Source organism: Pituophis catenifer, unplaced genomic scaffold, assembly GCF_029215685.1.
Source record: "Pituophis catenifer annectens isolate HBS135680 unplaced genomic scaffold, rPitCat1.0.hap2 SCAF_12, whole genome shotgun sequence".
Lineage (NCBI taxonomy): Eukaryota > Metazoa > Chordata > Lepidosauria > Squamata > Colubridae > Pituophis > Pituophis catenifer.
Genome location: NW_027256892.1, coordinates 6,145,364 through 6,168,805, shown reverse-complemented (window position 1 = coordinate 6,168,805; position 23,442 = coordinate 6,145,364). Strand labels below are relative to the sequence as shown.

At 42.0% G+C, this 23,442-nt stretch overlaps 1 protein-coding gene across 1 annotated transcript; it reads left to right on the top strand.

Moving 5' to 3' along the window:
- The first annotated feature begins 6,809 nt into the window (after positions 1–6,809).
- Positions 6,810–22,981, top strand: LOC139323079 (uncharacterized). Its single transcript, XM_070952287.1, has 2 exons — positions 6,810–6,989; positions 18,549–22,981. Exon 2 carries the CDS (start codon positions 18,559–18,561, stop codon positions 20,674–20,676), a length of 2,118 nt encoding a protein of 705 aa, XP_070808388.1. The 5' UTR covers positions 6,810–6,989; positions 18,549–18,558; the 3' UTR covers positions 20,677–22,981.
- The last annotated feature ends 461 nt before the right edge of the window (positions 22,982–23,442 follow it).

The window sequence follows — 23,442 nt, the reverse complement described above, 5'->3', positions numbered from 1 at the left end:
GAGAACTGTGTAAGATCCTGCTGTATATCAAGGTGGGGAACCTGTGGTCTTCAAGATGTTAATGAATGCAATTTCTAACTTCCTCATCCCCAACCATAAGAGTATATAAGGCAATGAAGTTGGTCTTGTGAAAAGTAGCTGCAGTTAGGCAGAAACACTTTGCACCACATTTTCCCCATGCATTCATTAACTCACAACTCTACTCAGAAGCATTCAAGTGTTGCAGCTGCTTATGATATTTGAGCCACACCCTGGTGTTTTCAAGGACACCCTGATGTTCAGAGGCAGCGTCACCCTGCCCAGCCCCATAGCTTACGGTAAGACTCAGCAAACGGTAAGACTCAGTGGAAAAAACGGGTGTAGGAAAAAGGTGATAAGTAAATGGCATAGAGGTGGGGGAATGGAGGTGACATCTGGAGATTAACAGCTATTACAAGCAGGCAAGAGGACTATTATTCAACTACCAGAACCACAAGATATGGGGAGCAGCAAATGCTGTTGTGAATCTGCTTGGAGCTTTGCCAGAAGCTTGATAGTAATCCAGAAAGGAATTGAAACAGCACCTCATCCCAACTAGTACAAGAACTTTTGGGAAAAGGCAAAGGTTGTATGCAAGTTTTTTTTATTTTTTTTAATTTTTTTTAATTTTATTTTATTTTTATTTGATTTATATGCCGCCCTTCTCCGGAGACTCAGGGCGGCTTACAATGTGCTAAGCAATAGCCTTCGTACTTTTGTATATTGTATACAAAGTCAGCTTATTGCCCCCACAAACTGGGTCCTCATTTTACCTACCTTAGAAAGGATGGAAGGCTGAGTCAACCTTGAGCCTTGGCAAGATTCGAATCTACAGTAATTGCAGGCAGCTGGTCTTAATAACCAGCTTAATAACAGGGTGCCTTAGACCACTGTACTACCAAGTTTGAGACTTCTGTTTGAACTGACTATTAAAAAAAACCCCAAGTAATCCCAAAAGTGCTTTTTCAAAAGGCAACTGGACTTTGTTTTTTCTTTAAGATGTTTCGTTTCTCATCCAAGAAGCTTCTTGAGTTCTGATGATGCTTCTTGGATGAGAAGGGAAATGTCTTCAAGGAAAAACAAAGTCCAGTAGCCTTTTGGAAAAGCACGTTTGGGATAACCATCACCTGGATGACTGAGAATCTCCATAAACAGTTAAAAGACTTAGTATAAAGGAACGAGTATTACAGAGCTACTTAGGTGGCAACATCACCTTGCAAAATCTAGAAGGGTGGGGTTGACCCAGAATAATACCTTGTAGTTGGGGTAGGTGTGTGCTGCAAGCAGTGTGTACAGATTTACTACATGGCGGTGTTTCCAGTCCTCGGAAAGCAAAAAACTTTCAAAAATGACTAGGTTGGTGAGAACATTGCAACATTATGCAAAAGCTTGGATGACTATGGTTCTTGTAAACCAGGAATGGGGGCCATGTCTGTTCACTAATCATTCCATTGTCTATGATCACAAGCTGTTCTTGTTGTAGTTTATTTCACAGGTGATAAACGTTCTTCCTGTGGTTGTTTTGGAATACAAAGAACGAAGGTAACTAATGAAGATGTTTTGTAGTCTTCATAGTGCGGGATTACTCTAATCCATTAAAATTGCATTTTATAGGGACTTCAGAATAGAATCCAGCTTTCAATTAGTTACTGCAGGAGTTCTTATGTTTTGTGCTACTGATGTCCCCCTAAAATGAGAAATGAATTTTAGGAAACATTTCATGGGATAAATTTAATGATCTCATTAGATTAGGATTGGGCCAGAAATCAATTTACCATCTACTTTTAATGTTTACAGTTTTAATCTATGTATTGCAGAGGTTCTAAAACTTTACATGCTTGCACAGGTAAAACTCAGAATAAATATTAATGGTGCTCAAGTTTTCCCTGATCAGATTTCAAATATTTTAGCAATTCTCCCTCTAAATTGCTCACAAACCCCTGGGTTTTATGACCAAAGCTTGGGAACATTGAGTTATCAATATGTCCCAGTCATAGCCCAAGGGATAGCTTTTCAAGCCACACCTGTCCTTCTGTAAACAGACTTGATAACATCATTAGATAGGCCAACATTACAGGTAAAGAAGTGGCAGTTTCAAACAAACCATTCCACCCTCCACAAGCTCACCCTTTAAAGTGATAAATCGCTAATACAGATAGTTCTCTACTTATGATCACAACTGAGTCTAAAGCTTCCATTGCTAAACAAGACAGTTTTGCCTCATTTTATTATCTTTCTTTCCACAGTTAAGTGAATCACTGAAGCTGTTAAATTAATAACATGGTTGTTAAGTGAATCTGGCTTTCCTGTTGACTTTGCTTTCCAGAAAGTTGCAAAAGGTGTTCTCATGACCCTGGGACACTGCAACCGGCATAAGTACATGCTGGTTGCCAAGTGTCTGTATTTTGAGCATGTGACCTAGAGTTGCTGCAACAGTTCTAAATGTGAAGAACAGTCATAAGTCACCTTTTTCAGCATCATTGCAACTTTGAAGGGTCACTGAACAAATGGACTACCCGTAGACAGTCCAGCAAGTAGAGTCACCATTATGCCAGAGGTGGGCGTCACATACTGTAACAACCAGTTCGCCCAGAACTGAAAATGTGACTGTGTGCACACACACTCTAGCTTCGCTCTTGCGCGCACATGCATGTGGCATTGAAAAACTGGCGATTATATAGGACGTGATAGCACCAGGGCACGTGGATGGACCCAAATGCTGGTTGGAACTACCGGTTTGCCTAAACCAGCAGCAGCCCACCGCTGCATTATGCTGAGCCAAGTGTCAGGGTTCCAAGTAACAACCCCAATGAAAGAAAACTCAGAGGCTTGAGTTTCCTCAAAGTTCCATTTTATTAGAGATGTCATATCGGCACATCTGAGAAAACCTGAATCTGAAAACTTCCAGGTTTTCCTCACACAAAGGAAAGTCCAAGTTCCTGCCTAACACCCACACATCCATCACATGGTCCAATCCGAGCACCATCCCAACTGGAGATGCCTCCCAGTCCAGCCCTCCAGGGGCAGGGCAAGATGTCCTTGACTCTCTGAGAAAGGAATGTTATTATGACTATATATCACCCTGGCTCTATACAATCCCCCCTCCCAGTTCCCCACAGTAGTAAATATGGCATGCCTGAAGGTCCAACGAAAAAGATGGCTTCTAGGCCTGTTCTCACTAATCCCACGTTTGTTCCTCTTTTGGGTAGTCGCAATCAGTGTTTTGACATGGTGGTCTTCTCACATTTGTTCATGGTAATGAGATATTTAAGCTGTTACAGATTCATCATTTGTATTTTGGGGAGGCTGTTGTATTCTCTATGTCAGAGCTTAGATCTGGGATGGAAAAGAAAGGCAGCCTGGGTTTGAAATATGGATGCCAAAATATTTGAAACAACAAGCAATTTAGTTTTGGAAGGAGGCTCTTACTAAAAGTATTTCTCTCTCTGAGAAACAAGATTGCTCTATAACCTAGAACCTTACTTTCTCTTTGTAAGCTAATATCTGTTGCCAATCATAAATAGAATATTTGCCACTTCTACTGCCCAAAGAAAAATATTTGCAATAATATACTTATTTGATTTGCTAATCTGCACATACTTGCCTTTAATGCCCTACAAATGTCTATAAAAAGGCATCTCTTATTTGAATAAACAGCACTTGTTTTATTTTTTCCTTTCCCAAGGTGATTTTTCTAGATATAAATGCCATATTTTGTGTACACATGTATTAAAGCAGTCATGTAGCCCTGGATGTTTTGAATTACAATAGTACATGAAAATCAGGAGAGATGGCATTTAGTAATATTTTGCAGAATTCATGTTTCTTTCAGCAAGATTTTATACAAAGAAGCTAATTTCAGATTATATAATTTTTTTAAAAAAAATACTGCCCACTTGGACACTTTTAGGGAGAATTTCTATTTTTAAGAACTACAATCTTTAATCAATGCTGTTAAATGCTATTTTCTTTTCTTAATAAATAAATACAATATAACTGTCACAATTACAAGTGTTAGAGAAAACACACTTTGGAAACAGTCGCTCTTATTAATTTAAATAAGCAGATTGTACATTAGGTAATAGAACAACAACAAAGAAGGCAACAAAGTTTAGAAATTAATGCTCAGTTTTTTTCTTTTTTACAAGAAAGTGAAGTTGGATTTTCCCAGCAAACAATTTCTTTCCTCCACTCTCATGCAATTCAATGTAGTTAATATTAACGTGCACATTGTTTTATTTCCAATGTATTTTTCATACGGTAGCTAATGTCTGTCCAGCTCTTTCTGTGATTGCTATTTCTCAGATTTGCTGAGAGAATTTTGATTTGGATACAAAACATAATGTTTCTTGGGAATGCTTCCAACATCAAAAGCAATATGTTAATTTGTGAAAGGGCATTTTGCCAAAAAGTTCCTCAGCTATCTGAACACAACCAACACAAATTAGAGGTGCCCCTAGATGGTGGCAGAGATAGGATTACACAGTACAAATGCCCCCCAAAATATCTTTTCTCCCACAGCTTCTCATCCCTTTCTTGTTAAGTGAATCACTGGACTTCTGAAGTGAATTACACGGTCCTTAAACAAATCTGACTTTCCTCATTAATTTTGCTTTTTTTTTTTTTTAATTTGATTTATATGCCGCCCTTCTCCGGAGACTCAGGGCGGCTTACAGTGCATTAAGCAATAGCCTTCATACTTTTGTATATTTATACAAAGTCAGCTTATTGCCCCCACAAACTGGGTCCTCATTTAACCTACCTTAGAAAGGATGGAAGGCTGAGTCAACCTTGAGCCTTGGAGAGATTCGAACCAGCAGTAAATTGCAGGCAGCTGTGTTAATAACAGGGTGCTTTAAACCACTGTAGTACCAAGGCTTGTTGGAAACTAATTGGGAAGGTTGCAAATGGCAATCCGGCCATTTGTAGCACTGCAACCCATTGTAAGTACATGCTGGTTACCAAGTGCCCGGATTTTGATCAGGTGACTATGCTGCAATGGTTTTAAATGTGAGGACCATTTGTAAGTCATTTTTCCAGTGCCGTTGTAAATTCAGTCGGTAAACAAAGAGTTGTAAGTCAAGGACTATCTGTACAGAGAAAATAGGTTAATTCAATAACTAGAGCACATTGCATGTGAATACAGCCAACATCTCTGGATTAACAAAATTAGGAGGTCTTCAAGTGAAAATACCCAACTAGCAGACATAGTTTGGAAATAACAGCTTCTATATGCTTTTGACTGTGAATCACAGTCCAGGTTTTTTCATATGTCTCAAAACATAAAACTTCATTGTACTGAAAAGACCTCTTAGAAACTCTCCCATATAAAGGAAAATAGCAGCTTGTAAACAGCTGCTGCATAAGACTTTGAGAGTGAAGAGTCTATTAAATGGGGGGGGGGAGAGAAAATGAATGTCTTTCTTCCAGAATCAGCTGTTATGCTAGTTTTGAGATCTCTGAAAAGAGTTGTCTATCTTCTTCAACTCTGTCAGTCATCAGTCCTTTATTACAATCAACGAGCAGTATTCTTTGTACAGAGAAGTACAAAGATAAAATAAAACAAAATGCAATGAAGATGATGAAGGGTCTGGAGAACTTTACTATGAAGAAGGATATGGCATTTCTGGATTTTTTAGTCTAGAAAAGGGAAGATTTGGAGGGGGACTTGTTGAGAGTTACAAAATAATACCCGGTGTGGATAAAGGGGACATGCTACTTTTCCCTCTACAAAATTAGTTAGAAGTTGTGGTGATGAATGGCCATTGGTGGTGATGTGAGTATGGCTGTCTCTGAAGACCCTCTGCAGGGAGACTAGTGGGCTTCCTTATGCAGTTGGTTGACCGCTGTGGGAGCAGACTGCTGGACTAAATGGGCCAGGGATCCAAAGCAACAAACCACTGCTTATGTGAGCCAAAACTGGGAAAAAAAATAAAATAAAACAGGTAGTTCTCAATTTACAACCACAATTGAGACCAAAATTTATGTTATTAAGTGAGACTTTTGTTAAGTGAGTTTTGCCCCCTTTTATGACCTTTCTTGCCACGGTTGTTAAGTGAATCACTGCAATTGTTAAATTAGTAACATGGTGGTTAAACGACTCTGACTTCCCCATTAACTTTGCTTGTCAGAAGGTTGCAAAAGCTGATCACTGGGACACTGCAACCGTCATAAATACATGCCAGTTGCCAAGCATCTGAATTTTGATCATGTAATCGTGGGGATGCTACAATGGTCATAAGTGTGAAAAATGGTCATAAATCGCTTTCAATGAAGGCAAACCACTTTTTTCAGTGCCGTCGTAACTTTGAACGGTCACTAAATGAACTGTTGCAAGTTGAAGGCCACCTGTAATAATATGATTGGATAAGGCTAATGGAGATGGTAGCAATTGAACGAGCTTACCTTAATTCTGCAGAAGAGAGACTCCCATCTTCTTTTCTGACTATTGCTGAGTGAATCTTAGCTGCTCTTTCTGAATAGACTGTTTTGGTAATCACATCCTTTTATTAACCCTCCTTCTAGATTTTCCTGAAGCTTAGAGTCAGAGCCTAGAAATACAGTAAAAAGTCAAATGCCTTTAAGTTGAAAAATGGTCACTTTCCGTCTTGTGGTGAATGAAAAACTCTCCTTTCCTTTCTACTTTCTGTGTCAAACTCAGAAGCGAGGCTGGGAGTCTTGGCTACGTGCCCAGGACTGTTAAAAGGTTTCCTGCCCTGTTCCTGTCTGGGAACAGCCCCATAGAATGTGTCATTTCTTAATCCGTTCATTAGAACACAGGGTTGGTTCAGAGGCGGTTTTCAAACGGCGTAGATTCTGGTAAAAACAACAGGCCATAATAGGCACTGAACATGCTCCACCTACCGTTAGCCACAGCATCTGGAGATTTGCGGAGCTGAAAAAGAAAACGACCAGCCTCTTTGAGAAGACAGAGTCTCTGAACAGCCTCGCCTCGATTTGTCGACACGAGGGTAAGTTTCTTTCATTGATTCAGGACAATTAAATGCATAAATGCACACACGGCAGCCCCGTTAGAGAAGCCACAGCTTTCCTATTTAGGTAAAACGCCTCTGCCTTGTTTGCCGGGAAGGAGCACGTTTCCATTCATGTTATACAACTCTCTTAAGGTGATAAACTGCCTGGCAGAGCGAAGATGATTTCATGGGATCCAGATGAATTCTGGAGGCTATTTTTTTCACTCAGAGGACATTGTGTTCTCCTTACATAATGCAATACAGGAAAAGCGAGAGGCGGTGGAAGCCTCTGAAACTTCTACCCAGGGTGCTCTGCAATTAAGGGCAATCAAAACAGGCACTTCTATTAAAACGGCTTTGTGGGTGTCTTTGATCTGGTATATTTTCTTGACTAGCAGCCGCTATATTTTGGAATCCCCCTGCCCAGAGAAGCAGAGATTGTTTTGATAGATAGAGGGGAAGCAGGATGTTCCTGCTAGTCCAGCATGGTTGCCTGCACTTTGTCTTTTTCATAGAGCAAAAATCCTCTTAAATGAAAAGGAAATGGAGGAAGAAAAGAATCACAGCATCAAAAGTAGTTCTGGGTGGGATGCAGACATGTTCTTAAGATTTGTGTGTATGTGTGTTTACAAACCGGCCTGCCAAGATGTTTTTAAATGTTGGGGAAAGAGGGAGCACTGTCTCCCCATTTATATATAAGTAATTTCAAGGGGGAGACAGTGTTTTGATTTGGTTGATGGAACATAGAATAAAAGGCTTGGAAAGAACCTTGGAGATCTTCTAGTCCAACCCTACATCATTCCAAAAGGAAATGAAAGTTGGCACTTAGTTTGCATGATTTGGCACAGTGATATGGTCAGCAACTGTATTAGGCATGAAACAGATGCCTGCCTTTATCAATAGATCTATAGCTTGCACCAAATCCACTGCAGATTTTTTTTTATTGTCTACCTAGTTGTTTTATCCATTAATTCTGAGATGATGAAAATTGGAGCAAGTTGGTAGCACCTTCTTGCATTATTTGCTATTGCTCTACATTACCAAATTATTCTGTTTCTGACAACTGTGTATGATACAAGATGGTAAAGCCTAGCCCATTTTGAGGTATCTTCCCTACCATGTACTAGCCACACCCATGGGTGACTATGCTACATAGCATTTACTTTTACAGATCCTTGGTAGATCCCTTTTCCAAATGAATTGTTGTCATTTTAAGAGTGGGTTGGTGGGAACCTAAAGCAACAGACCTAATCAACAACATAAAAAACCAATTAATGTGCCAATATACTGTGCTGATCTGTAGCTTCTATGGAATGTTAAAAGCAATACCAGAAAGCAATGTGGTATGATGAGCTCAACTGACTTTTGTAGGTGGAATTTCCCTTTATTTATTTATTTATTTATTTATTTATTTATTTAATTAAATTTTTATACCGCCCTTCTCCAAAATAGGACTCAGGGCGGTGCACAGCCAAGGTAAAAACAAGACATATATACAAACATGGTGAATCTAAAAAACTATTTAAAATAATTAAATGTTGAGTGTTTCCAGCCCCAATAATTTAATTGGTTCATTCCCTTGTTGTGAAACACTTTGGTACAAATAATGACTTTAAACACATGGTCTGACACTCATGAAAAGATTTAATGAGAGAGCACATACCCTTTTTGTCCTCCTTGCTGTGTGCTGGGAAATAATTTTTAGGAAATCAAATTTGGAACTCTTAGCCAACAACAAACTTCAGGACATGTTTTTATTCCATTTATTCCACTGAAGATGTAAAGAAGTTTCTGGATGCTAAAAAGGATGAGGGGAAGAGAGTGCTCTTAGTTCTCCCCAAAATTTGAATTTGATCACAAAGAACTCATAGAGCATAGAATAATATGGTTGAGAGGGCTCTTGGAGGTCTTCTAGTCCAATCCTCTACTTGTAACAGGAGATCCTACACCATTCCAAACAAATCACTGTCCAGTCTCTTCTTGAAAACCTCCAGTGATGAAGTACCCACAACCTCTGGAGGCAAATCGTTCCACTGATTAATTGTTCTCACTATCATAAATCTTTCCTTAAATCTAGGTTGGATTTCTCTTTAATAATTTCCCACCCATCACTTTTTGTCCTGTCCTCAGGTGCTTTGGAGAATAGGTTGACCCACCCTGTGATAGTCTCTCAAGTAATGGAAGTCTGCTATGATATCACCCCTCATCCATCTCTTGTTAGACTAGACATAACTAGTTCCCTCAATCATTCATTATATGGCTTTGTTTCTTAGTATAGGCCCGTGATGGCGAACCTATGGCACGCGTGTCACAGGTGGCACGCGGAGCCATATTAGTGGGCACGCCAGCTCAGCTCTGGGGCGCATGCATGTGCCGGCCAGCTGATTTTCGGGCCTTCTGGCCCCACCAGAAGTAGGGAAACAGGCTGTTTCCTGCCTCTGGAGGGCCTGGGGTGGGGGTGGGGAAGGCCCGTTTTTCTTTCTTACCTGGCTCCAGATCCTCTCTGTGTATCTGGGAAGGGCGAAAACAGCCTTTCCCACTCCCTTGGAGGCCCTACGGAGGCTGAAAGGGCCCATTTCCCCACTCCCGGTGGGACAGGAAATGACATTTTTTCCTGTCCCCAGCCTCCAGAGACTCCTAGAGAGGCTCCTAGAGACTCCTAGAGAGGTTCTGGAGGCTGGGGACAGCAAAAAATGTCACTTCCTGTCCTACCGGGAGTTGGGAAATGGGCCCTTTCAGCCTCCGTAGGGCCTCCAAGGGAGTGGGAAAGGCTGTTTTCGCCGTTCCCAGATACACAGAGAGGATCTGGAACCAGGTAAGAAAGAAAAACGGACCTACCAGGCCATCATGTGCCAGGAGCGGGGGGGAGGGGGGAGGGGGTTGCACACACATGCGCGTGGGCACGTGCACGTGCGACCCTCCCCCGCCCCCCCCCCTCTCCTGGCATGTGATGGCAAAAAGGTTAGCCATCACTGGTATAGGCTATGAGCAGGTTATGAAAAAATATTTTCTTGACATTGGAGTCCATATTTATTTGAGGAGTGGGAGATATATTTTAAAGAAAACAAATACTCTAATATTCTTCCCCCCTTTCTTCATAGAATTCATAGCAATTTATAGATCCTAGAAATTCACAATGTCAGACTGTTTAAGGATTCCCTAAAATTGTCTTTTGTGAGTATATACGTAAAGTTATATAGTCTTACACTCTTGATTTAGGGTGACACTTTTCATTTTCCAATTCAATTACTTAGGTTTAATATTAGAAGATATGATTTCAAGAATTGGGTTAAGGAAAACGGAATGAACAGTAAAATTTTCAGAACATGATGCCCAGAGCTTCATTTTACAATTACATTAAAAAAAATGTAAAATAGTTTTTTTTTTTTCCTAGAGCAGGTCTGATTTTCTGGGTTGATTTTCCTTCTCTTTGCACGTTATTAGAATGTTCTTTTTTTTTTTTAATGCTTGCGACACACTTGCCCACATGTTTTGTGGGTAAAGACATCCTGGCCAAAACTTGCAAAATAAATGTGTCACAGTGAAAAACCCAACCTTGCACTTTAAAAGAAGAAATTATTGATCACATTGTACAACATAAAGTGTAACATTCCTTCTTCCATCAGTTTATATTTCTAGTGAAACAATTATGGGAATGAAACACTGAGATGAGAGGCTTAAAAGAAAACAAACAAAGAAAAAAAACCCTCTAAAACTGTTTACCACAACTCTTTAAAAGTTAAGCAAAATAATATTTTTTTTCAAATCTGTTGCACTTGATTTATCATTTTGATCTGTGAATGAGATGTTCTAATCCTAACTCTAACCCTTCCCTTACTTCTCCTTCCCTCCCCTTTCCCCTTTCCCTTTTCCTCCTATATTGTTATGCCTTCCAGGAGTTCAAAGAGAAGTTTACAAAGGAATAATATAAGCTTACTTACATAAAAATATACACAAGAAACAAGTCTTTAAAACAATGAATTCAGAATTAAAACATGCACAGCAAGAAGAAAACAGCATAAGTAGTTGTATTAAGTAAACAAAGACTGTTTAATAAGCATTCATGCACATGTATGCTATGTATACATCTTAGAATACAGATGGAATTCTTCTGCTTAAGTTGACAGAGAGCAGCCTATTATACCGTCCTCCCATGACTCCTGAAAGAGCTCAGAGCAACATACAGGAGTCAGGTTAACAGAGAACACGCAGTTGTGGCTGAATATAAATTTTGTACAGGAGCCAAAACTCCAAGTCTACTGGAGTTCAGATTTGGCAGGATCACTGAATACATTTGTTGTTGCTTCACAAATTGATAAGTGTTGATTAACACAGAAGCCATCTTCCTCCTCCTCCTTTATAGGATAACACCAGAAGCAAATGTTAAAAATAGAGAAAAATGTTAACAATATCAAAATGCATTGAGCCTACTGATTGGTGAAAGAGTTGAGAAGGAGAGTTGACTAGAATTTAAAAGAAAGGCAGGGATCTAGTTTTACAACGGATGGTCCTCTGACTTGAGGTCTTCCTGTATTTGTAGGAACTGCTTAAACCAGTGGTGGGATTCAAAATGTTTTACTACCGGTTCTGTGGGCATGGCTTGGTGGGTGTGGCAGGGGAAGGATATTGTAAAAATCTCCATTTCCTCCTGATCAGCTGGGACTCGGGAGGCAGAAAATAGATGGGGGCGGGGCCAGTCAGAGGTGGTATTTACAAGTTCTCCGAACTACTCAAAATTTCCACTTCTGCTTCTCCAGAACTGGTCAGAACCTGCTGAATACCACCTCTGGCCTAAATCCAGTGGTGGGATTCTGCCGGTTCTACGTGGTTCGGCCGAACCGTTTGTTAAATTGCTGGCTCGCCCCGCTCCTTGCCCCGCCCCTCCACACCACTATTTATTGCCAATAAATAGTGGGAGGTAGGGCGGGCAAGCCAGCAATTTAAAAATGGTTTGGTGTTTTTTTGTAATTTATTGGCCTCGCAGCACACCGAACCATTCGTTAAATTGCTGACTCGCCCGCCTCTCACCCTCCCTGCCTCATACCCACGCGGCGCCAGCCTACCCTAGCCCATCCAGTTGCTGGGGGAGACACGCAACTTTTCTCCGCCCTGGAACACTGGCTGCCCAGGCTGCAGCCAAAGCTCCTCATCGTAATGGCCTCCAGGAAGAGGAGAGGCACCGTCTGCCCCATTGCAAAGCTCAGTAAGAGCAACAAGAGCCAGCTGCAGGCGCAGCTGGCAGGCGCATGCGCAGTGGGGCACAGGCTTAAGGTGCCACCTCCAAGCCAAGGGATGACCCGATGGTGCGGTAGGTGCGCTGCCGCCACCACCCAAACGGGAGAGGAGAAAGAGATGGAGAAAAAGAGATGAAGGAGAGAAAGGGGGGAGAAAGAGGGGGGGGAGAAAGAGAGATGAAGGAGAGAAAGATGAAGGAGAGAAAGGGGGAGAGAGAGATGGAGAGAAAGAGATGAAGGAGAGAAAGAGGGGAGAAAGAGATATGAAGGAGAGAAAGAGATGGGGGAGAAAGAGAGATAGAGAGGAAGAGAGATGAAGGAGAGAAAGGGGGAGAAAGAGAGGGGGGAGAAAGAGATGAAGGAGAGAAACAGGGAGAGAAAGAGAGATGGAGAGAAAGAGAGGGGGTAGAAAGAGGAATGGAGAGAAAGAGAGATGAAGGAGAGAAAGGGGGGGAGAAAGAAAGAGATGGGAGAGATGAAAGAGACACACAGAGATACCTGTTTAAAAGAAAATACTGGGAGCCACAAAACCTGGGTGGGAGTAAGTGATATGGAGTTGGCAATGCCCACCCAGGTTTAAGGTTGTGTTTAAGTGTTTACATGTGTTTAAGGTTGAGTGTTTAAAGTTGCAGACCCCTGACCTACCCCATCCAATCGCTTCACCCTGCAGCCAGCCCTGTAGGCCTGCGCCCGTCTCCCACCTGGGCAGCAGCAGCCTACCTACCCCAGTTGTATCACCTTGCCCTGCAGCCGGCCTGAATGCCTGCCTCGGACTGCCTCAGACTGCTCCAGCAGGCCATTTTTATTTAATTAATTTAATTAAGAATGCTGTAATGGGCATAAATGATGACCGATCAAAAGTGCGAGGACCTGTCAGAAATCACCTTTTTTATTTATTTATTTATTTATTTATTTATTTTTATTTTTATTTGATTTATATGCCGCCCTTCTCCGAAGACTCAGGGCGGCTTACAATGTGCTCAGCAATAGCCTTCATCCTTTTGTATATTTATACAAAGTCAGCTTATTGCCCCCACAAACTGGGTCCTCATTTCACCTACCTTAGAAAGGATGGAAGGCTGAGTCAACCTTGAGCCTTGGCGAGATTCGAACCCTGCAGTAATTGCAGGCAGCTGGTCTTAAGCAGCTTAATAACAGGGTGCCTCAAACCCTTGTACTACCAAGGCTCTTTTTTAACCCTTTGGGTAGTCCCTATGTGGATATGGACTATTCAGAGGGCTGAAAAAGTTATTTTTGACAGGTTCTCACACTTTTGACCAATCCTTGCACTTACGACTGTCCTCACATTTTATGTTTTGCGCCCTATCTTCTCACTGTGGTGAAGAGAATTAGTTGTGAAATGACTGACACGGTTGTTAAGGATGCTGCAACAGGCAGAAATGTGAGGATGGTCGTAAGTGTGAGGACCAGTCAAAAGTGCGAGGACCAGTCAGAAATGACTTTTTTCAGCTCTCTGAGTAGTCCCTATGCACATAGCCATACCCACCCTGTCACATGACCAGCTAGCCATGCCCACCCGGTCACATGACCAGCTAGCCACCCCCCCCAACTAAGCCACACCCACAGAACTGGTTGTTAAAAAAATTGAATCCCACCACTGCCTAAATCTAAATACTTAACATCGAAACCTGGTCAAAACTTGAGCCTTGCATGGGGGGGACGGACACAGAGGCTTACACAATTGTGGGGCTGGTTGGTCCCATAAAAAAACCCCTCCCCCATCTGTTTTAACAACTGCTAATCTCCATCTTGGAATGTTTCACCTTTTGAAATTTTATCAAGTTATTTTTTATTTTATTTATTTATTTATTATTTCAATTTGTATACCGCTCTACTCCTGAAGGACTCAGGGCGGTGAACAGCCATAGAATAAAACATATGAGTACAAAATTTAAAATAAAGTAAAACTAATTAAATAATTTGGCTGAAAATTTAAAACCCCAATAATTTAAGACCAAATTTAAAATTTCCATTTAAAAAGGGGAAAAAAAAACCTTAGGTCAGGCCAGCTTGATGAAATAAGAACATCTTGAGCGCGTGACGGAAGGTACGAAGATCCAGGATCCTCCGTATCTCCGGGGGGAGCTCGTTCCAGACAGTAGGTTCCCCCACAGAGAAGGCTCTCCCCCTGGGGGCCGCCAGTCGACATTGTTTGGCCGACGGCACCCGGAGGAGCCCCTCTCTATGGGAGCGTACTGGTCAATGGGAGGCTATTGGTGGTAGCAGGCGGTCCCGCAAATAACCAGGTCCTAAGCCATGGAGCGCTCTAAAGGTGATAACCAAGACCTTGAAGCGCACTCGGAAGACCACCGGGAGCCAGTGCAGCTCACGCAGGAGAGGTGTTACATGGGAGCACCACGTCGCTCCCATTACCACCCACGCGGCCACACTCTGTGCCAGCTGGAGCCTCCGAGTGCTCCTCAAGGGGAGCCCCATGTAGAGAGCATTACAATAGTCCAGATGGGAGGTGACGAGGGCATGAGTGACCGTGCGTAGGGAGTCCCGATCTAGAAAGGGACGCAACTGGCGGATCAGGCGAACCTGATGAAAAATCCTCCCGGTCATGGCCGTCAACTGCTCTTCTAAAGACAGCCATGAATCCAGGAGGACACCCAAGTTGTGAGCCCTTTCCGTGGGGGCCAATGATTCGCTCCCAATAGTCAGCGATGGCACCAGCTGACTATATCAGGACGTCGGAAACCACAGCCACTCGGTCTTGGATGGGTTGAGCCTGAGCCTGTTCCTCCCCATCCAGATCCGTACGGCCTCCAGGCACTGGGACATCACTTCAAGGGCATCGTTGGGGTGGTCTGGGGTGGAGATGTACAGCTGGGTGTCGTCAGTGTACTGGTGGTACTCCACCCCGAAACCACGGATGATCTCGCCCAGCGGCTTTACATAAATGTTGAACAAAAGGGGCAAGAGGACCGATCCTTGTGGCACCCCACATATAAGGGGCCTCGGGGTCGACCTCTGCCCCCCTGTCAACACAGACTGCGACTGGTCGGAGAGAAAGGAGGAGAACCACTGTAGTACAGTGCCTCCCACCCCCAACTCTTCCAAATGGTGCAGCATGATACCATGGTCGATGGTATCAAAAGCCGCTGAGAGATCTAACAGGAACAGGACAGAGGAGCACCCCCTGTCCCGAGCCCTCCAGAGATTATCCACCAACGCGACCAATGCCGTTTCCGTGCTGTACCCAGGCCTGAAGCCCGACTGGAACAGATCTAGATATGTCGTTTCATCCAGGTACTGGGGAAGCTGTCGCGCAACCACGCTCTCAACAACCTTCGCCACAAAGCGAAGGTTGGACGATAATTAGCCAACACTGCCGGGTCCAGGGAAGGCTTCTTGAGGAGAGGTCTCACCACCGCCTCTTTCAAGGCAGCGGGAAAGACACCCTTGCCCAATGAAGCATTTATAATCCCCTGGAGCCAGCCTCGCGTCACCTCCTAACCAGGAGGGACACGGGTCCAACAAACATGTGGTCACGTTCAGTCTACCCAGAGTCCTGTCCACGTCCTCAGGGGTCCCAGGATCAAACTCATCCCAGATAACATTCACAGGACCTGCCTCCATCATCCCTGCTGGATCTATCCAGTCGGAGTCCAAATCTTCCCAAATCTGAGTGATTTTGTCATACAGATACTGAACAAAATCCTCAGCTCTTCCTTCCCTCCCTCTTAATAATTTTACACTTTTTAACCTTAAATTATTCTGATTTTAATTTTAATTTTATTGATTATATTGTGCATTGCCCAGAGCCTCTCACTGAGGGATATAAGTGGTAAAGAAATATGAAAAATGAATACATACATAAATAAAATAAAAAATAATTTCAATGGCAGGACCTTCATTGAAGCATGCAAAATAATTTGAGGAGAACAATTTTCCATAATGCTTAATTGCTCTATAATCACTAAGCATATGACAGATAGGATAGGATAGGATAGGAAAGGATAATGTCCACTGTGCTAAAGAGTGCTAGAAGGACCAGTCCTTCAATATCACCTAATTGTTGGCATAATAACCTACTGTTTTGGTTGTTTGATTTACTCTATTTTTTTTGTGGGAAAAGGTATACTGCTCAAGCCATAATTTCTTTCTGTAAATTCTTTATAAAATAAATTAAATTCTACCTATTTATTCTTTGGGGATAAGAAGATGCCTCTCCTTGTTCTTAAAGTTCACTGGGAGTGGCATTTAGTCCATTTTCAGAACTTCAGTTAATTTAATCTAGTTCAATGTCATAACCTTTTCTGATGTTTCGCTATTGTCCCTCAAGGCATTGAGATTGGCACTGCATGGAAATGATAATTGCTCCAAATATCAGCAATTATACCATGGGTGGTAGATAGGTGAAGAAAACACAATGATTTTTTTGAGGGGTGGGGGAAGTAAATAGACACATTTGTTGTGTTTTCTGTGACTGAGGGAGCAATCACTCTGATGGGAAATAAAGACCATGTTGGTCCACCATCTGATACAGCCTTCGCCATTATGGTCAAATGTTCTATATTAAATTTGCAGATTTGTTCTGCATCAATATATCTTATTTCTGCTCTGTTGCCCTTCCTTTCAAGATGACAACCCAAGTAAAGAGATCAAGAAAGAAGACTTTCATTTGGGTCTAACAAACAAAGATAGAGACAGGATGCAAACTAGAATCTTTTTGGCAATAAAGACTCAAAATCAATTCTCTAGATATCGTGGAATGAAGTTTGGGAATTTGGAAACAATCCCAAAAATTTATGGAGGATAATAGAAAGTCTTTGTTTGAAAAGGAAAATTCCTGTTTCTGACTTCTTTTACTGTTGTCCAAGCACATAAATATAAAAAGGCTTTCTTTTTCATTTTTTAAAAAAAATTATCAGTCCATTGTAGAAGGAAACAGGATATGAAGCAGGCCCATTTTACCAAATCTACTGAAAAGCAGCTCAAGGAATTGCTTTATTCTCTCTTGTTCCCTAAAGTTTCCCAAAGTTTGAAATGTCTACTCCTAAACCTATCACTCATTATTATTTTGCATTTCTTATTGAAAATCAGGATTAAATATCAGTTAAATAAATACATGTAAACTTTATAAAGAAAACCGTGAATCCAGAAGTGAAAATATATGTAATCTGCCATGAGCAAGACAAACTTTTACATGGAGTAGGAGAATTATCAAGAGCTAGAAATAGATCTGGCATCTGGAAGGTTTTGTTTTGTTTTGTTTTTCGGTGCCTTCAAGTCAGTGCTGACACCTGGTGATAGCCTAGAGTAAGTCCCTCTATTTTCCTTGGCAAGATTTTCAGAAGTGGTTTGTCCTTGCCTTCCTTCTTTTAAGGATTGACAGGCCCAAGGTCATCCAGCTGGGTTTGTTTAATCTTGCAGTTTGAACTCATACATTTCCATTGATTCCTGGACTATGAGCAAAAGCATATGTGTTACATTGAAATAGATGTAAGGATTGTATTGTAGGAAGCCAGCCCCCCTCCTAGAAGAATGCAATATTTAAGAATTAAGCTTACATGAGCTTTTATTTTCCCCCCCAGTTGTGTGACTACCTAATCTTTTTTGCAAATTTCATGTGATTCCAGAAGTATATAATTCTCCTGGGTTTTTGGTAATTTCCTTATCAAAGCTAATTGGTTAAGGAGGATAAGAGGCTTTACAAACTCTTTTGATTCTACAAGCTGTCTGCCATGAATAATTTTGGGGAAAACACTGCTCTCCATGGTGTCTATGTAGATTCTCAGTCACCCAGGTCATGGTTGTCCCAAAGGTGCTTTTTCAAGTCCATCTACATTTAAAAAACACAGGCCAATCTTTTGAAGATGACAAAGTCCATATTTTGGACAGAGAGGATCACTGGTTTGAAAAAGGGGTTAAAGAGTCCATCTATGTCAAAATTGAACAGCCCTCTTTCAACGGGTGGGGGGGAGGGATATGACATCATCTATCTCCAATCTACAACACAGTCCTTTCAACAGTTCCAACAAGGCTCCACACCAATTTGCACCACTCAGAGGACCCTGGTGACACAGATAAACCTCCAGCTGGCCTTAATGACTCGCTAAAAGAATGCAAATGACCAGCTGTCTGCAAGGAGTATAAATCTTTCCATTCCCCACCATCCAGTCAGAGCTGAAGAAGCTTCTTGGATGAGAAGCAAAACGTCTTCAAAGAAAAACCAGAGAGTTCAGTAGCCTCTTGAAAAAGCACTGTTGGGACTGTTCTCCTTGATAAATTTGGATCATTTGTGTCATACTTGCATGTCTCTCAAACTAGATGTCTTCCCCATTTTATCTTGCAGAATTATCATCATGGGAAAATTCCTGTTGACCTGCTCAATCATGATTCTCTTCATTTTGCTCCAGACTGAGGAGATCGTCTCCATTTCTAAAAAAGGAAGTAGCAGACCGAGCGGCAGCAGCAGTCGAAAGCCAAGTCGACCTAGCAAACCCTCCCATAATCCTAGCAAACCTTCCCATCATCCTCGTAAACCCTCCCACCATCCTGTCAAGCCTGCACAGAGACCTAGAAACCCAGCACCCAAGCCACCTGAGAACAGGCCTGCCCAGCATGCACCCCCAAACAGGCCTGAGAATCCTGCAAAACATCCTCCAAACCACGCAAACCCACCTCCATATAATCCTGCACATCCACCCCATAATCCTGCCAATCCACAAAATCCAGGACATCCTCCACCTTATCCTGTCAACCCTAAAAATCCTGCCCACCCCCCAAATAATCCTGTTAACCCAGGGAATCCCCCTCCATACAACCCTGCCCACCCCCCAAATAATCCTGTTAACCCAGGGAATCCTCCTCCGTACAACCCTGCCTACCCCCCAAATAATCCTGTTAACCCAGGGAATCCTCCTCCATACAACCCTGCCTACCCATATCCAGTCAACCCCCAAAACCCCGCACGTCCTCCACCATATCCGGTCAACCCTCAAAACCCAGCACACCCTCCACCATATCCGGTCAACCCTCAAAACCCAGCACACCCTCCACCGTATCCGGTCAACCCTCAAAACCCAGCACACCCTCCACCGTATCCGGTCAACCCTCAAAACCCAGCACACCCTCCACCGTATCCGGTCAACCCTCAAAACCCAGCACACCCTCCACCGTATCCGGTCAACCCTCAAAACCCAGCACATCCTCCACCATATCCGGTCAACCCTCAAAACCCAGCACACCCTCCACCGTATCCGGTCAACCCTCAAAACCCAGCACATCCTCCACCATATCCGGTCAACCCTCGAAATCCAGCACACCCTCCACCGTATCCGGTCAACCCTCAAAACCCAGCACATCCTCCACAGTATCCGGTCAAGCCTCAAAATCCTGGGTATTTCCCACACCAACCATATAACCCCCAAAATCCTCACTGGGGACACTATAATCCCAAACCCTGGAAACCTAAACCGCCCAAGACTAATATGAAGCATGTGGCTGGAGCAGCACTTGCAGGTGCAGCGGCAGGAGCTGTTGGAGGCTACTTCCTGGGACGTGCCATGTCTAATCTGAATTTTCAATTTAACAACATGAATGAGGAGCGGTGGTGGTACGAAAATCGCCATCGTTATTCTGATCAAGTTTACTACCCCCAGTACATCCAGCCTGTACCACAAGACATCTTTGTGAGAGACTGTGTGAACATCACAGTGAAAGAATACATTGAGCCCACTGGGAATGCAACAGAGGACGAGATGGAAGCCAGGGTGGTGAAGCATGTGGTGAAGGAAATGTGCATCGAGCAGTATCGTACTTTCTCCAGGTCTGCAGAAGGAGGCAGTTCCAAACCTCATGATGGCAACCCAGTGGACCCTAAGTCAAAGGATGATGAAGTGAAATATGTAGTGGGAGAACCTGTTGTAGATGCTCCAGTGGAAGACCCTGAGAGCTACATCTTAGGCAGCCCCATAGCCAAGATGTATTTTCGTTTTAATGACAGTGAGGAAGAACGTTGGTGGAATGAAAACCGCCACCGTTTTGCCACCCATGTTTACCACCCGAACTCTAGCCAGCCAATTTCAAGAGATGTTTTCCTGAGTGAGTGTGTAAATGTCACCGTAAGAGGGTATGTGAAGCCCACTGGAAACCAAACTGAAGATGAATTGGAAGCCAGAGTGGTGACACAGGTGGCAAATGAAAAATGCATGGAGATGTACCCCCGCTTGACTGTTATCACAATGGCAGGCAGCTACTATAATAATAAACCAGAGACAGCTACTACACTGGAGATCAAAAGTGAGTTCAAACATGGAGAAGGAGCAGCTTTGGCTAATAGTCCTGGAGAAGCCAGTGGACACAATGCCCCAAAGAATGCTGTGACTGATTTGCATTTCTCTTTTGAGAATGCTTTGTTTCTCATTCATCCTTTTGCCATTTCAGTCATTACCTTAATCACTCCTTTCCTGATCTTCTAAGAGCTATGCTTTCTAAGTCTCTTCCATGGTTGCTATTAACTTATCAGAGGTCTGGAATATTTCTCTCTCCAGCAAGAATTTAGTTGTGGCTTTATGTTTTTCTGGAGACTGCATCAGATGCAAAGAGATGCAATACATAGGCTACTTATGAATGAATTCCAATTGCCATCACGTATCAATCTAAATTGATTCCTTTTTTGTATTTGTCAAGTCTAATTTAAGATGGAGACAATGGATAATTCCCTTATCCCTGTTGCCTCGATCCTTCAGTGGAATCTGCTCAGTTTTCAGGAAATATTTTAGCAGTTCACATGATAATAGAAGTTGCTTTCGAGAAGGAGGGAGGGAGGAAGGAAGGAAGGAAGGAAAGAAGGAAGGAAGGAAGGAAGGAAGGAAGAAGACTTCTGAGATTACTTAAAACGAATACATCAAGATTTGAACTGAAGGTTCCATTGAAACACACCTCAAATTCAATCTTGGAACCAAACTGACTTTCTGAACAATTGGGATCAAACAACGGAATAGGTTTGGATGTCTTTTGTTTGACTATTTGCAAAATATCTCTCCCCTAATGGGAGCTGATAATTCCAACATGTATCTGATTAGTCAACCATTTTTGATGGGTGGTGAAAGCTGTCACACACCTCAAAAGAGAGACAGGCAACATGTGATGGCAAACATGTTTTACAGTGTTGCAAACCTGGCGCTGAAAAAGCAAGCATCTGGATGGGCTGCAAATGTTGAGCTGAACACTTTTTTTGAAACTATGATATACTGATGTTAAAGCGTTTCCTACCGGTTCCTATCTCTGAATGGTGGAAACCTGAATTATTACTTTTCAGCAATAATGGAGGGGATGGGGGGTGGGGGGTGGGTTGACAGTTGCAGAAAGAAGACTTGAGGTCATTTGTGGCCCTGGGGTTGCAGGACTCCTGCTTGATAAACTGCTTTTGTGCCTTCTTTGTCTAAATTGTCATCCTTCTCCTTAAATATGACTGGGAGGTTTCGTCCAGTCATTAGTAATTTGTGGACTGAGAATATTGTTTGAAAGCCACATGGTTCCATGTTGTTTTCCATTCTTTGTTTTCCTTGACCTCTTAAAGGTTATTGAATACCTAAGTGGGTTTAAACTCTAGTTGCCTCCGGAGATTCTCAGTCATCCAGGTCATAGTTGTCCTATGGTTGTCCCAAGGTGTTTTTTTTTTCCCAAAAGGCAAATGGACTTTTTCTTTTCTTTGAAAACATTTTAGTTCTCATCCAAGAAGCTTCTTCTGTTCTCATCCAAGAAGCTTCTTGGATGAGAAGCAAAATGTTTTCAAAGAAAGTCCAGTTGCCTTTTGGGAAAAAAGCACCTTTGGGGTTAAGCTCTAATTCTATTTTTAGTATTCTTTTCTGCCATACTGTGATGATTGTCACAAATCAGAAGTGGAAAGAGACTTGGCTTGAATTGAAATTATTCCAAAATTGAGAGCCAGTTAATTACAATGCAGTATCAATCCAACAAATGCATAAATATGTAAATAAATAAATTTGGGTTTCTAAGTGCTAGAACAGGCAGTTGACATTGGGATTAATGTGCTTCTCCTCTTGAAACAAAGGATGCAGTTGGATTTATTCCATTTTCCTTCCAGCCCTAGGATTCTCAAAGGGAGTCTCTTTGAGAAAAGAAAAGCTTGGCTTAAATACTGAAGATGGATTCCCATCATGAAAAACTGCCTTCTTTAAATAAGATGTGAAGTTGAAGAATTTTTTATCAATCTTTCATAGTATTATGTTGATAAGCAGTCCTTGAACATCTTTGCTTGACTTCGCCTATCAGTAGGTGTGGTTAACCTGGTAAGACTAATGAGGAAGCAAAATCCTTCTGTTGTCTCTGAATTTGGATCTTGCCTTAATTCAGCTGTAAAAGGTCAGAAAGATAATTTCAAGCTAGCTTTAGCATCTATTTTGTTAAGAACTAAGAAACTCTGAAGGCTAACTGGGATATAATAGTGTTTGTGTTTCTGTTTAATTTTCCTTCTTTGTGTGATGGAAAGAGCTATACAAGAACAGCTGGGAAGTCTATCTGAGCATGAGTGTTGCGAACAAGAAGATATAATTTTTAAAGCTATTTTGGTTATTCATTACAATCTAACACGCTCCATATGATATATAGTGCTCAGATTTATTTCCTTGTAATATGTTGATTAATGTTCCAACACAAAATTTATTTGAAGATTACTTGTTAAGTGCTGTTTGACTTGCTAATCTCTATTTACTCTTCTGACCCTTTTAGCTAAACTGCCAAATAAAACTCTGGCCTGTATAACACCAAAATAGGTCTGTTGCCTTTGTACTTGGTCCTTGTTTGCAAATCCACTACTATAGTAAGGAAGAAGTTGGGTTAACTGATCTAAAAAAATCCTTTCCAACTCTGACTATGTAAATATGATTAAGTAAGTTGCTTAGACACCATGCTAAAATAACTTGCATTGATTTAATTTTGGATTACCATGACTAGCATCCCACCTGCAAGCTTCATAGTATATATAAGAATGCCTGGTCTTCTATGTTTTGTGTGTGTGTGAGTGTGTGTGTGCGCATATGAGAGAGAGAGAGAGAGAGAACTTGTATTACATTCATTTTCTCATACAGTTGTGATATATACACCATAGACATCTTTATTAGCAAAAGTTGATAGGACTTGGTTTGACATTGAGATGGGCAATGTATATATTTAATCAATCAATCAATCAATCAATCAATCAATCAATCAATCAATCAGTA